The sequence below is a fragment of the Mus caroli genome, chromosome 5 (assembly GCF_900094665.2).
Source record: "Mus caroli chromosome 5, CAROLI_EIJ_v1.1, whole genome shotgun sequence".
NCBI classification, from domain to species: Eukaryota; Metazoa; Chordata; class Mammalia; order Rodentia; family Muridae; genus Mus; species Mus caroli.
Genome location: NC_034574.1, coordinates 29854671 through 29868712, shown reverse-complemented (window position 1 = coordinate 29868712; position 14042 = coordinate 29854671). Strand labels below are relative to the sequence as shown.

Sequence of the window (14042 nt, the reverse complement as noted above, 5' to 3'; positions counted from 1 at the left end):
CAGGGCACTGGTAGGTATATTCCTGAGACATGAAGCAGGCCTGTTCCTTAAGAGAAGCAGTGGCAGCATTGGTTATTGGTAGTAAAATCCACACACTCCTGCAAGAGTCAGACTTTGGAAATACTTGTTCCCACCATGATGAGCTTTCAAACTCCCCACCTAAGGTCTTCCTGCTGAGACTGTCAGTGAGTGGGCAAAGGTGACTAGCTATCTGGCATCCGATCGATGACATGTTGTAATACTAGGAACAGTTGTATCACTATGGGTACAATATTTTCCAAAAATGTCTCCAAATGCCTACTTGGGACCCAAACACATAGAAGGATAAAGAGCCATCGAGGCCTAAGATGAGTCACAAGGAAAGTTTGGGGCTTTAGGGGAAAGTGGCTTAATGTATGAGCATTTGCCTAGTATGTAGGAGACCCTGGGTTCAATCTCCACCCCAGAAAAACAAAAATTCTATCTCCCTAACTCCTCAAGTTTGAGATGGGACAGAGTTGGAATAGTCACATTGATTTGTTCTTTTCTTTCCAGGTAACTATTCCTGTGAGGTTGGACTTCTAGACAGAATCCTGCACTTAACCAGAAACGCTCCCAGCAGCAGAGCACACAGACGCCTGAGGAGCCCTAGCTGGTCCCTGAGCCAGAGATTTGTACAAATATAAAGCGATGCCACTTTTCTTGCTGAAACCTTGTTTTAGAAAATACATTTTTCATACAATTTGTCTTGATAGCAACATGTAATAGGTTTATCGTTCTGAAATAAATAACATTTTCCTGTCTAAAGTTGAATTTTTTAGTAAGGTGTTCTATAGGTATTGGCGCTGCTGCCTGGATCCTTGATCACTTTTCTGCATCGCCAGGATCCCTGAGATGACGGTCAAAACTACCATGCTCCAGTGATACGCTGAGCTGCTCCGCTGTGGCGCTGTGTGAGTTGTGGAGCTCCTGCTTAGAAAGGAACATCTCCTCAGATAGAGCCTTGAGGCTGTTACGATCCCTTAGCTAGTGAGTGAGTTCCTGTCTCTGAGGCTTTTCCTAGTTTCTGGGTCCCTCGGACTCCCCTGTTGCCATTATAAGATTGAGCCAACTTATAGAAAGAACGGTTTATTTTGGCTTATGGCTCTAGAGGGATAAAAGACTATCACCATCACAGCACAGAAGCATGGCAGCAGGCAGGCATGGTGGCAGGGACACCTGGGAGCTCTCATCTCAAACCACAAGCAGGAAGCAGACAGAGCTCACTAGGAGTCACATAAGTTTTATATTCTCAAAATCTGCCTTCAGTGACATACCTTCTCCAGCAAGTTTACACCCCTAAGCCTTGAAAACAGCACCACCACCTGGAGACTGAGCATTCGATTGTGTGAGACTGTGGGTGACATTTCTCATCAGCACCACCACAGACTCCAGCTGTGTGTCCCAGGTTCGCAAACAACTGAGCAAGTCTTCCCACCTTCGGCCTCATTCTTTGCTTCATATGAATTTAAATGTAATTTTTGTCGTTTCACAACAAACTCTACAGTTCCTTCAGAAACATACTGGGATCACATGAATACAATGAGTAGGCTTTCTCTGCAGGCTTTCTGGTGCACTCAGCAACCCAAGCCTGCATACTGTCTTGCATCTTTCAGTGACACTGCATATCTTCTCAATGGCCTCTGTCTTTCTGGGTGAATCCACTCTGGGCAGTCTACTACTCTGGTCTCAGTTGAACAGACTCATTTCTCATTGAGAAATTTTAATACTTTTAGGTCGAAGCACTTGAATTTTTGTGTTTGGTCTTCTGGCTCATCAAAAGTGCTGTCTGAAAATAAAGGTAACTGTCATGTCTTCATTCTGTCCCCTATCTTCCTTTGTTTGCTGACTGGTATCTGGTTCTAGATGTCAGAGGATCGGGTAGGAATGATGAAAGAGCTTGATGCGTTTTGTTTTCTGTGTTCATGCTTGGTTGAACCTGGTTAGATATTTTGTGTTTACTAACAAGAGTTATTTTACTCCTCAAATGACCCAGTAGCTAAAGAAGAAACTAGGAAGTCCTCAGGGACATACCAGGTGGTTAACAGCTGAGTCCCACGGAGCGCTGAGGGGGCAAATGAGCAGGCCCAGACTGCTCAGACATTGGCTGCTTCCAAACACACAGCACAAAGATGCTGACACCTAAGGACTAAAACGCAGTGTGCCTCTGCCTTGATTCTGGAACACGGGGGTCTAAACATGAAGACATTGGCTCTATCCTGAACCTCATTCTGTCCCCTCCTGTGGAGCTTCGAGACACAGGTGGCCGGGGCTTACCTTCGGTGGCCTCTCAGACACCACTACTGTTCCTTCTGGAAGGCTGGAAATCCTCTCTTGAGGCAGCCCAGCCTTGGTGGCCCGCAAATGAGGACAGGCAGGTGTGTGTCAGCAGATCACTGTCCATGGCGGGGTCCCCAAGCACCTATGGTTGCAGATGAACTCCAGCAGGCAGGAGGAGGGCAGGCTCCTTGCCTTGGCTTTCAAGTATTACCTGCCCGATTCCCATCTTCCTGGAGCCATCCAACCATTTTTCAGAGAGGGCTGTGGTCACTTGTACTGGTGCCCCAAAGCCAACTATTTGATCTCTGCCAGGTTAAGGACACAGGGACATCACATGGACAGCTGGCACTTTGTATAATGTACACCACAGATATCGACAGATGCTTCATCGGTACCACTAAAGGAATGTTTCCCACTGCCTGTGGTTGGTTGCCAGCAAAATGCAGAGTCCACAGGACATGGACTCAGAAGCCCTATGTGGGTGCAGAGGACCCGAGAGCTCAGAGGACCCGAGCAAGGCAGGCCATGCCTGCTTCTCTGTTTCAGCTGCACAAACCATGCAACCTCCCTATAGGCAGCCTGGGGCAGGGCTCCACACCATCTGGATGACACAGACTCACAGCCTTCCTCTTATGTCTGGCTGACCGTTATTGGAGAGTCAACAGAGTTGGCACCCTCACATCAGGATGGTTGGCAGCTGCTTGGTAAAGCTTCACTATCACCCTTGACCTCGGAAGTATATTCTAAGTCTCAGGGCAGACGGCCACATGTAAACATCTAACCCAGCTCTACTGAATCTGGTCTTCTGGGGCTAACACTGGCCTGGTTCCAGTCTCTTCTGTGGCCTCAGTCAAAGAGCCAAGGCCTAGCCAATGAACTATGGATATTCAGTGAGGGGGTTTTGGGGACAGACTTCCATATGGCAGAATGACAGTGGCAGGCTGGATCAGTGTGCTCAGTCTTCTGCCTATTCCCAACAAGCTTAGAGAAAACACAAGCTCCTTCCAGAAGTGCATGGCTCTGGGTGATCTGGCTGCTGGCTGCTGGCATCAGGTGTTCTGGGTGTTGTTTGCAATGGCTGCTCCCACTTGGGATGCTGCTCTTCCTATCTCCACCTGAATCTGGTTCCTTCTGTCACAGGCCCAGCCTTTCCCTTGAACACTTACTCTCACTGGCTACCATTTCTCTGATGACTGAACTAAAGCTTCATAAAGCCAGGAGGACCTATGCCTCACTTAGCACACCACTGTTATCAGCAGGCCAGCAGAGAACAAGCAGCATGAGTCGGCTGGATCCTGTGCTAGTGTGACGCTCCAAACTTACTAAGGGGTAAATGGGTAGAGTTAGCACTGTGTTAACTGGGTAGTTCGGGAAGCTGCTACAGATCCTGTGGAGGAAAGACATCCCCCTGCACACACATACACACACAACTTGCCTCTGACCTATAGCATTTGCTTTTGTCTACTGAAGAGAATCATCCAAGCCAGCAATTCCCCTTCCCCTTCACACCAGAGAGAGGAAAGCTGGCTTCCAGGCAATAATGGAAAGTTATGTTTAATATCAAAAGCTGTTTCAAGTATCAGATAGAGACTATACTGGAGAGTGGCTTCTGGGACCTCCTCACTACCTGTCATCCTGGAGTCCCTGGATTAATGCTGGAGATGGGGGTCCCAAAGTCTCCCAATGCCACTGGAGTCCTAGAAAGCCCTTCAGAGAAGCACAGAGGCCAGGTTGGAACCCGGCCTGAATGAGCAGAACTCTGAGCCTGGGTGGGCCTCAGGATAGGACTGTGTGGCACCTGGCATTCTCTCCATGGCCTAGACGTTGGACTTGGCAATGATCTTCTCCAGTAGGCTCATCATTCGCTCCTGAAGCTGCAGGCTCTGGACCTGCAGGATGTTCTGCTGGTCCAGCACACGGCGCACCTCTCGGCATGTCTCCTCCATGGCACGGCTCAGCCGGCGCTGCTCTTCCAGCATGGCCTCCAGCAGTCGCAGCTTCTTTTTCTGTAGGTGACAGCTCCGCATCTTGCGTTTCTTCACGGGGCGTTCCTCTGACCTGTTGGGGAGAGACAAGTTAGTCACAGGGACTGGAACATGGGATCCACCATACCTTCCCAAACACCCCACTGGATAAACAGGAACACTGAGGCCCCAGGAGCCATATCTAGGTCTCAGGTCTCCACTCACAAAGAGGTGAGGAGGGGTCAGAACTCACAGCAAAGAGAACAGCTGGTGAAAGCTAGTGCTGGCTTGTGGGAGGAGCAGGTAGTACCAAACCCATCTACATCCCACAGCATGGACTATATAGCTCCATGATCTGATAGCACCCCAAGGTCACTGAGCTGGTGGAGGGTGCTCACAGGTGAAGAGTCTACTCCCGGGAGCAGCAGAGAGAAAGAAGCTGGGCACTGTGTGGTACTTGGTGCTCTTAAGGGAAGTGAAGTCTGTAGTTCCCATTGGCCTATGACATGAAGAAATGGGTTCAGAATGAAGGTCTACCGTGAGCCCTCTGTCTCCAAGTATGCCTTTGGCAGTGTGTGTGTGTGTGTGTGTGTGTGTGTGTGTGTGTGGTCAGACAGGCCATCTGGGCTCCTCCCCAAGAGTTGCCCCATGGGTGCTCTCTGCTCATCTAAAAGCCCCTGCTGGACAGCAGGAAGCTGCTAAAGCCTACCAGACTCTAGCGCCTATTTGGGGAACTGCCAGTATCTCCCTGTGCTCTGTGTTTTGAGCAAAGTGATCAGCTAGTCTCAGGGACAGAGCCACAGGCGGCTGTGCCTGGGAACTGGGCTTGGTAAGCCGAGGGAACAATTGGCCATAAATCTCAGGCTTCTCTGTGAGTTTGGTCTGGCTTTAGTACAGACAGATTCTGTCTGGGCCCTTCAGAGAGAGATTCCCTCTAAAGAAGGACTTATTGGGTGAATTAAGCAGATGTTCCCAGCCCTAGGGGCACTGAGTTATGAGACCTCCATGGAGACACCTTTCCTACCTTAGTTAGCTGTTGTCAAATAGGCTTGAAAGCCCATAACTCAAAGCTATATTTACTAGTTTCTTCAACTGCCTGACTCCTCTTTTATCTTGGAAACCCTTCCCAAATATCTCTTATTAGTGCCTGCTCTAGACGCCATGGTCCAAAGCTACAGGGTGTCTCCTACTTGTCCCCCAACTCAGAGGCTCTGTGAGTATCCTGCAGGCACAGGTGTGTGTTGACAGAGAAGACAGATAATGCAGGCCCACGCATTGCTCAGGAGGTACAGACCTACATTTCCATGTTGTGAGGACCTGTTGCTGAGATGGGAACCCAAGAGAGGGCCCAGGTTGGGATTTGGCAGTCAGGGAAGGCATGCTTGGGGCCTGGCCCTGCACCTTTTCTCCTTGAGGAATACTGATTTATCCCCATTTTATGGTAGGAGTCAGGGGTCAGAGAGGTCAAAGAACTTTCCATGCAGGTAAGAGGTGATGGAGCCTTGGACAAGCCCGACCTATCCATTTGCAGCAGAGCTCTCACTGCTCTGAGGCTGACCTGGCCCTGAACCATTCCACAGCTACAGCCTTCGTAGCTGGTCAGGGCAGAGGATACCAGAGTGTGTCACTGTGCCACTGCCAGCCCCTTGCTCTGAGCACTGGAGCTTTGGTCCCATTTGGGAACAGGACAGGGGACAAAGATGCCAAGGCAGTGCTGGGTCAGGAGAGGGAGAGCGAACACACACTACCTGAACTTAAGGGACAGTAAGCTGGAGGAGCTGTCGGAGCGATCGTCCTCGAAGCGGCCTTCATAGGAGCACTGGGTATACGGTAAGTACAGAGGGGTGGACTTAGCAGACGGCGACAGGGACGCCTCGGTCTGGGACGTAGAGGGCCCCGGCTGCTGGCCATCCGGCAGTTTGCCCTCACAGGACTCAGGGACCTTGGCCAGAATCCTATCAATGGCTAGGTAATAGGGCCAGTCCGGCGGGATGGACTCGCTATCTGTCATGCATTTTAATTTCCTGAAACGAGAGACACAAGAGCCAAGGTGAGAAACAGCAGGTGAAGCCTGTCCTGCCTGACTCTTGGGCAAAGTGGTGCTCAAGAGGTCTAGGTCCCTAGAGGGAGCCATGCTAACACAGGCAGGAGCCACTCTCAGCCAGCATGGTCTTCCTCAGCAAAATCAGCCAGGTTCTAGGGCCCCTGTAACACTGGACAGAAGGTAGAGGCTTTGGGACCTGCACAGCATGAACAAGGGTACCCATAGGTGCTGGGAGCTTGGGGCTGGTTCCTGCAATCTCTGTTCTTCTGTGGGTTCTAAACTCACTGCAATGAACCGAGTGCTTTTTATGTAAGTTAACCTTTAGCGATGAGACTGTGTGAGATACTGACACAGGAGCAGTTGTAGTCTACAAAGGTGCTTCCAGGAGAGGGAACAGCAGGGCCACAGGAAAACAATACTCACAGTTCTGAGCCTGTATCTTGCACATACACACTATGATCTTGGACAGGTTCATTAACCTCTCTGAGCCTTCACGTTTTATATTAATAAAATGGGGATGAGAAAGTAAGTCCTTCTTCACAAAGCCAAAGGGAAGAGTTAATAAAATAATGTCTGGTAAGCAGGGGTCCGGGCTCCCACACTGTTCTCCCCGAACCTGCCAGAAAGATGCGTTAGGCCGCATCAATGTAATGCTGCTACCATGCAAGCCCTGAGCTAAGCCTGACCCAGCTCTCAAATGCACAGCCTGCCCAGAGACTGTGGGGCTGGCTGGCCAGTGCCATCTCACACTGCCTCACACCTACCTTCTACTAGTGCCAAAGCCAAAGGCCTGATCAGTGTGACTGGTGCCCTCAAGACCCCATGCCCTGCCTTCTCCAACAGATAGGTTCTGTCTCACTGAGAGCATCTCACATCCCTGTCCTTGGCCATCCCCTGGGAAGGGAGGCTGGGGAGACTGGATACAGGCTGGTTGGAACAGTTTTAGTCTACAGAGAAAGAGGCAACATAGGAGCACTTTGGCCCTCAGGGCCACCTTGGGCCCTCTAGGGTTATTTGCAAGGGCTGGCTGTAGTCTCACTGGTGTCTGAAGATGGAGAGCTGGCTGAATGAGCCCCCAACACAGGTATAGCCAATAATAAGGGGCTGCTGCCCAGGACAGACTGTGGTTCACCAAAGCAGAGGCTGGCCTTGGGGAGTAGCATCAAGGGCCTAGAGGGCTCCACCACATAGCATGACTGCATCAGAAAGCAGAGGCAGGTCACAGAGAACAGAGCAGACTGCTCTGAATGAATAGCAGGAACCATCAAGCTACCTGGGGACACAGGGAAAGTGAAGTTTACCACCATTAGTGCCATGTCAGCCTTCTACACTGGCTCCTCCTCTCCAGAGAACCCCTGCCCCTGCCTTCTCTGCTTCACTTAAGCCGGCCAACTCCTTGGAGAAATGAGGACTGTCTGTCTCCAGTGTGGGGGCCTCATGTTGTATTCCAACAAATCATGGTCCACGGGACCTAGCTACCTGGTCATATTTCCTTTAAGTCAGAACCTTAATATATAAATAGCTCTTATAGAAAAGAAAAGACTGCTGTGAAGTCAGGAATGGGCAGATAAAGAACTGATCAGCTATGAGGAGCCATGGTCTGCATGTGCTTTGTAAATTGTGAAGTGCCATGACTCCTACCCCTAGACTGCAGTGGCTGATCTTTCCATGTACTCTCATCTCCTGGCTCACAACCACCTCTAGGAATGGAGACAGAATCCCTCCCCTAGGACTCTGAGGGAGGCTTTCAAGATAAATAATGAATAATACAGTTAGTCAAAGGGAAGCTAAGGAAAACAACCAGCGGTGCCTCATCTCCCCCAGAAATCCCTTCTTCCCCCAGCACTGGAACAGGATGATGGGGCGTGAGTAAGCCAGGCAAGCCTTTGCCATGGGTGCTATCTTCATGTGTTCATGTCTGTTCCTGCAGGCAACAGACTTGGTCTCAACTCTCTCCTCATCAAACAGAGGCTTCCATGCAACACCAGTTATAATAAATGACTCTGATGCCAGCAAGCCTAAGCAACTGCTAGAGCTGCAGGTTTCTGCTTTCAGGTTCAACTGTGGACCAGCACTGGGGGTCAGAAATGAGCCATGGATAAGACAGGCTTGAGGCCCTCTCTCTTCTTCCATGGCCCTCATAAGTCAAATCAGTAGTCAGAGATGGAGTTTTAGGGTCTCACAGTCTGTCCAAGGTCTTGTCAGGCCATATCTCCCAGGGGCACAGGATTCATGGGCCAGGCAGGGGTTCCCCTCCCTTTCTGGGGGCATCTCTTTACTGATGAGGGCATGAGAGAGAGCTCCTTTCTTCCATGGATTCTGGCTGGGGACCTTACAGATATGCCTGCAAGGCAAGGTCTGAACCAGCCTCCCCATATTCCCAACTCACCAGATGAACTACTAGTACATCTGTGAGCCCCGGATAGCACCTCCTATCATGGGATCTGAATGCGATCTTAGGCAGCCCCAGGCCCAGACTGTCTAGTCTGCCTTTTGGGGAAGTACTCTTTACTGTCTGACCTCGACACGCTCCAACTTCTCCTGTGACATTCCCCTCATAAGGGCCTCATGCACACAACCTTCACTTTATGTTTTGACCTTCATCTTACCCTCTCTACTTTCTCATGCCTCCAAAGTCCACAATCTCTAGCCCATCCATGATCCCTGCCCTGCACTCCACTCTACAGAGAGGTCAGACCCACCACAGCTACTTCATCCTGAATGCCAGGGATGCTCCAGGCTGTGAACTGTGCATCAGTTCCCCCAGGCTCTCCTTTGGCTGCAAGCGAGGACAGTCAAACTAAGAGGCAGCAAGGTCAGATACACAGATGGGGAGTCCCCAACCTAGAATTGTGTGCTGTCTGGGGAGCCCCCTAAAATCCCATCTTACCAATCCTGAGGCTCGCCCTGGGCTGGGCTGACCTAGTTCTCGTAGTCTCAGGGTATCGGGGTGAGCCAGGCCTGGGAGTCAAACCTCCTTTTCACTCTAGCTTCAGTTTCCATACATGAAACAGGAACCCCATACCCTGCCCAACTTGGGTACTTGTGGTAGGTGGGACAGGCAGAACCAAGCCTAATTGGTGCCCTGTAGTCCCAGTTGAGGAAGCAGGGTCATGAGATCTGATCTATTTGTCTACTGCTGGGGCGTCACGGCAGGTAGGAGGCAGGTCTAATGTCAGCCTTAGAGCCATCCTCACAATGGTGCAGCTCCAGCCCTAGTCCCAGAAAGTCTAGCTGAGGATGCTCTCAGCCTTGCCACTTGAGAGTTAATGATCAGTTCTTTTGCTTGTGGGCCTCAGTTTCCCCATCTTCCCAATGGTAGACTACACAAATGGTTTTGGAAGGCAATCTTGCCAAGTGGAGTTCTGACCAACTAGCCCAGACGACACACACCCGCCCTGCCTCAGAGCACAGAGTGCTAAAGAGTGGAATGACCTTGCCCGGACCCTCCCGAGACCGTCCCACGTGCTCACCTGTACTGGAAGGTCATGTTGGTGATTTTGATCTTGATCTCCTCGCCTAGCCGGCGCTCCCCAGTCATCTCAAAGAGCTTGCTGGCCATCTTCTCGTACACCTTGGCATTGCGCTTGGTCTGCTTGAGCTCATCGAAGAACTCCTCCCAGACCAGCATGAGGCCGCGCATCTCTGCATCTGTCCAGTTGCGGGCCCTCCGATGCTTCTCCGTCTGAGGAGACACAAGGTAGCCAGGCACTTCGGCTGCTGCCATGTTGGAGGCACCTGCAGGGTTAAGGATGGCACTCAGGCAGGGCCTCAGGCCTGGCCAGCGCACCATGGGCGAGAGGCAGTGCGCTTGTTCACTCGCTTGCTCGAGGCAGCTCCACGCTCAAAATGGGGCCTACATCTGACAGGCAGGAATTTAGTTAAAAGCTTTTAAACGGGAAACGTCATTTTGATGTCATGTTTCCATAGCAACAGAGCAACTGCATAAGCTACAACAACAGAAACCTTTTAACTGAAAGCACAGGAATCAGGGCCGCACTGACGGGCCATCAATATTGCAGTGAGAGGCTGTACCCAAGCCCACTGTGGCTTCCAGCCCTCCTCCCACCCTGCTGGCCCTCTACGCCCCACAAGAGACTTGCTTTCGCTGTGCCTGACAGGCTCCTACATGGGCATCTAGGCAGTAGTCCCTACCTCAGCCCCACCTGATTTATATAGGTTAGAGTCCAGGGAGGCCCAAGATGGGCAGTAGTATGCTGAGACATAAGGTGCAGGGTTACAAAGGAGGTGGAGGCCCTGATACTGCCTTGATGGCTGTTCGTGTGGTGAGGTCCTTGCTGAGAGGTCACCCTCTTCTCAGAGGCCTGCCAAGCTTTACTGAAGCCGGTCCTCATAGGGCCCTGCCTCCTCCCCATTGACTCTTGTTCTACTAATGCAACCCCCTGGGTGTCAGGTTGTGTGGGTGCTGGGAAGCCAGGCAAGTCAGAGCTAGACCTTGCCTAGCCATGCCAGCCTGAAGGACACAGATGTTGACCTTCATCATGGGAAGAAGCATAAGCACAGCCCTGATGGAAGGGGCAAACTGAGCTGAGCTGAGGAGGCCCCTCAGGGGAAAAGTGGCTGCAGTCAGAGGGCAACTTTGATGTCCTGAGCAGGGCTAGTCCTCAAGAGACACAGCAGTGTTGGGGTGGGGACAGGCAAAACATCAAGAGGAGGGGTTAATATGCCCACAGGGCTAGGCAGGGACCTCAGGCTGAGGCGGCAGCAGAGCAGGAATGTAGAATGTGGAATCTGCAGAGGGGAAAGTTACCACAGGGCATCAACAGCTAACATCTGGAAGGCAAGTCACAAATGAGACTACATGGACCTAAGACCCTCATGCTAGGCTGGCTGTTGTGGACACACAGTCTAGTCTGATCCTAGACTCTCTGGGCCCAGTACACTCTATTGGTAGTCATGCCTGGTCCCCAAACAACTAGCTAAAACTCTCTGGTCAGCAGAACAACAGTGGTCATTGTTGGCTTTCCCCCTGCCTGATCAAAGATAGGAAGAACTTAGCCTGGAGAAAGCAATGTCTCTGGGCTTCCTGTGTCCACTGTAAGGAGCATAGTCAGTAACTTACTGGGTAGGGGCAGTGACCTGAGTTCCAATCCAAAATTAGAAATGAAAAGAAGGCAGAGGGTAGCCCCTGGAGGTCTTGCTGTCACTTCATAGGTTCAGGTCAATGTCAGGCTTCCTCTCTGAACCTTGGGAGTCACTTTGGGACTTCCTACTGCTGAGCTAGCAGACAGATACCCACGATTGTTCCATTTCTCCTAAAAGAGTACCCAGAAGGTCTGCAAAAACTCCTCTTCCTGCCAAAGTCAGATAGATAACTGAGCATGCCAGGCATACTACTGGCCTGCTGGTTCGTTGCTGCCCCCTAGTGCTAAGCATGGAACCTGGGTCTGGTTCTCAGAGCTCAGTGCCTAGAAACTACCTCCTTCCTCCGGGAAGGACCCCCTGTTCTTTAGGCTCAGAAGATTGATCCTTGAGGAGCAGGGCAACTAGAAACCTGCCCTACTGCCTCCACAGACAGCATCTCCAGCTAACAGGGAAAGACAACACAAGGACAACCTGGGGCCTAAAAACTCAGTATGTATATACTAGGCTGGCCCTGTCTCTGCCTCCTGAGTACTGGGATTAAAAGAGTATTGTCACTATGCTTAGCTTGAAGCTGCTAGCTTTTAAACCTAGGTCTGTGTGACCTTAGCAATGGATTCCAGCCTCAGTGTCCTCATCTCTGTACTAAAATAACAAGAGCCGGCTAAATGACTATAAATGACTTAGCAAAATGTTGGCCTAAGGGATATGGGGAGGTCCTAGGTCCCCATCTGCCATCTCTTAGTTCTTTCTACAAATTTCCTTAGAGTGTCTGGAGAGTTCAAAGCCAGACCAGTGGCTATCTGTTGGCTAATGGATATCACTGCCATTACTCAAGGTCCTATAGTTAGATGGCTGCAGAGGAAAGATCTATAACAGCTGCTTGCCCAAGTTCCAGGATATAGAAGGCACCAGAGCCAACCTGGCAGGAGCTACTCCATACCAACATAACACTTTGGTTGACACCTAGATGGGGGTAAGATGGACTCCCACCTCCTCTTCTCAGGCATGTGGGCATCAGCAGCCCCAGGTACAAAGTGGCCTCTGTGGAGGCACCTCCTAGAGCAGAGTCCTTGCCTGGCTTCCAAGGACAAGAATGAACAGTTGTTTGTCCAAGCCTCAGCTGCCCCTACCTAGGGTGGGACATTTCCTATTTCTATTCAGGGTAGAGTTCCATACCTTGACACAGCTGCATGGCCTGCTAGGACCCTCAGTTGTCACAGGATGAGAAGGTAGGAGGCTGAGGACTAGGTCCCCAGTAGAACCTGAAGGGAAAGGGGGCAGGTCAGCTTTAGAAAGTGTCTCTTAAGAGAGGCCAGGCACTCTGAATGGGGTCAAGACTGGTTCTGTTGTGAGCTGGTGAAACCTACTTAGGCTCCCTGGGTTTGGTTTCCCCTCTACATAACGAGTCTGGGGCTAATCTGAAACTTGTATTTATGGAACCTGTTCAGGATGCAAGAAACCAGGCCTGACCAGGGTGATAGCAGCCAAGCTCAGCCTATATGGATAGAAGCCAGAGTAGAAAATGACCAGTTTTAGTTGGATGCCAGGTAAGTTTTGAGAGGACTGAGCCTGTACTGGTGGGAGACATTTAGGGGTTGAAGACTTGACAAAGGCCTGGAAGTATATGAAATGTGTGTACATGTGACAGTGGCCAAGTACAGCCTTGACTAAGGTAGTAGGACATGGGTCTAGGAAGCTTTGGAGCACTAAGGCGTTTGAACTGCCCTGGGTGGTTAGTAAGGCACAGCTATCTCTGTGGTGGGTAGTGAGAGGGGTTATGACCTACCTTAGAATTGGATTGTCACAGCAATTCCTGGGGCCTTGCAACCTAGCCTGGGATAGAGGCCTGGGCAGCTAGGTAGTTTGGCTTGCACGTTAGACATTGCTATCACATGTCAATAAGGAGTCCAGACTCTTAACCTTTAACACTCTGCCTTTGTGGCCAGCCCTTCCCACCCCAGCTATGTCCCAAATGTCCACCCCGAGCTTTAAGTGAAGCAGGCATCTCTTTCAGGACCACAACTTGGAGGAAGATGAGACTCAGGCTTTTAGGGCTAAGGATGTGTGTGGATTCCAGGAAGGTCTCAGTGATTCTCAAGTACCTGGGTCCACCTCTACTCATGAGCCTTCCCTGGGCTACCCAAGTAGGTCTTCTTGATTTGGTTGAGCTTTGCCACCTTGTATGGAGGTGAGGCTCACACCCTAGGAAGCCTGGATACAGCTCCAGGAAACTTGGACCCTGTCCACTCAATATGTAGACACACATGGCCACAAATGGCACACATACCATGACCACCCATCCCTGTATTCAACACAATCAGGCTCCTTCTTCAAGCTCCTTCAGAATGCTTTTTGGAAAAACTGGAGACAAACACCACAATGAGGCTGAGGGGTACCTCAAGTCATGTGCTCCTACATTCCCCAGGCAGGAGGGCTGGACTTGCTATGGTGAGGGCGTGCGTTCTGCTTTAGTGGCTAGAAGGAATAATGTGCTGCCAATACCCCAGGGAGGCTTACCTTATCCTTTCTGGAATACCACCCATGCCTGTTAGGTCAAAGGTCTGGCTATCTACCAGGAGGGCAGAGGTACTTCATTTTCCTGAAGTGAGCAAAACTCAAGTGTTGATGAA

General features: G+C 50.8%; 1 protein-coding gene across 2 annotated transcripts; it reads right to left on the bottom strand.

Moving 5' to 3' along the window:
* Window positions 1-3840: 3840 nt before the first annotated feature.
* Window positions 3841-11771, bottom strand: Msantd1 (Myb/SANT DNA binding domain containing 1). 2 transcript variants are annotated; one of them, XM_021163891.1, is made up of 3 exons: window positions 9780-11771; window positions 6011-6286; window positions 3841-4356 (listed from the first exon to the last, which is right to left on the bottom strand). In XM_021163891.1, exons 1-3 carry the CDS (start codon window positions 10097-10099, stop codon window positions 4116-4118), a joined length of 837 nt encoding a protein of 278 aa, XP_021019550.1. In that variant the 5' UTR covers window positions 10100-11771; the 3' UTR covers window positions 3841-4115. The 2 variants fall into 2 exon arrangements, with proteins under 2 accessions (XP_021019550.1, XP_021019552.1); XM_021163893.1 differs by lacking the exon at window positions 6011-6286.
* Window positions 11772-14042: the final 2271 nt, after the last annotated feature.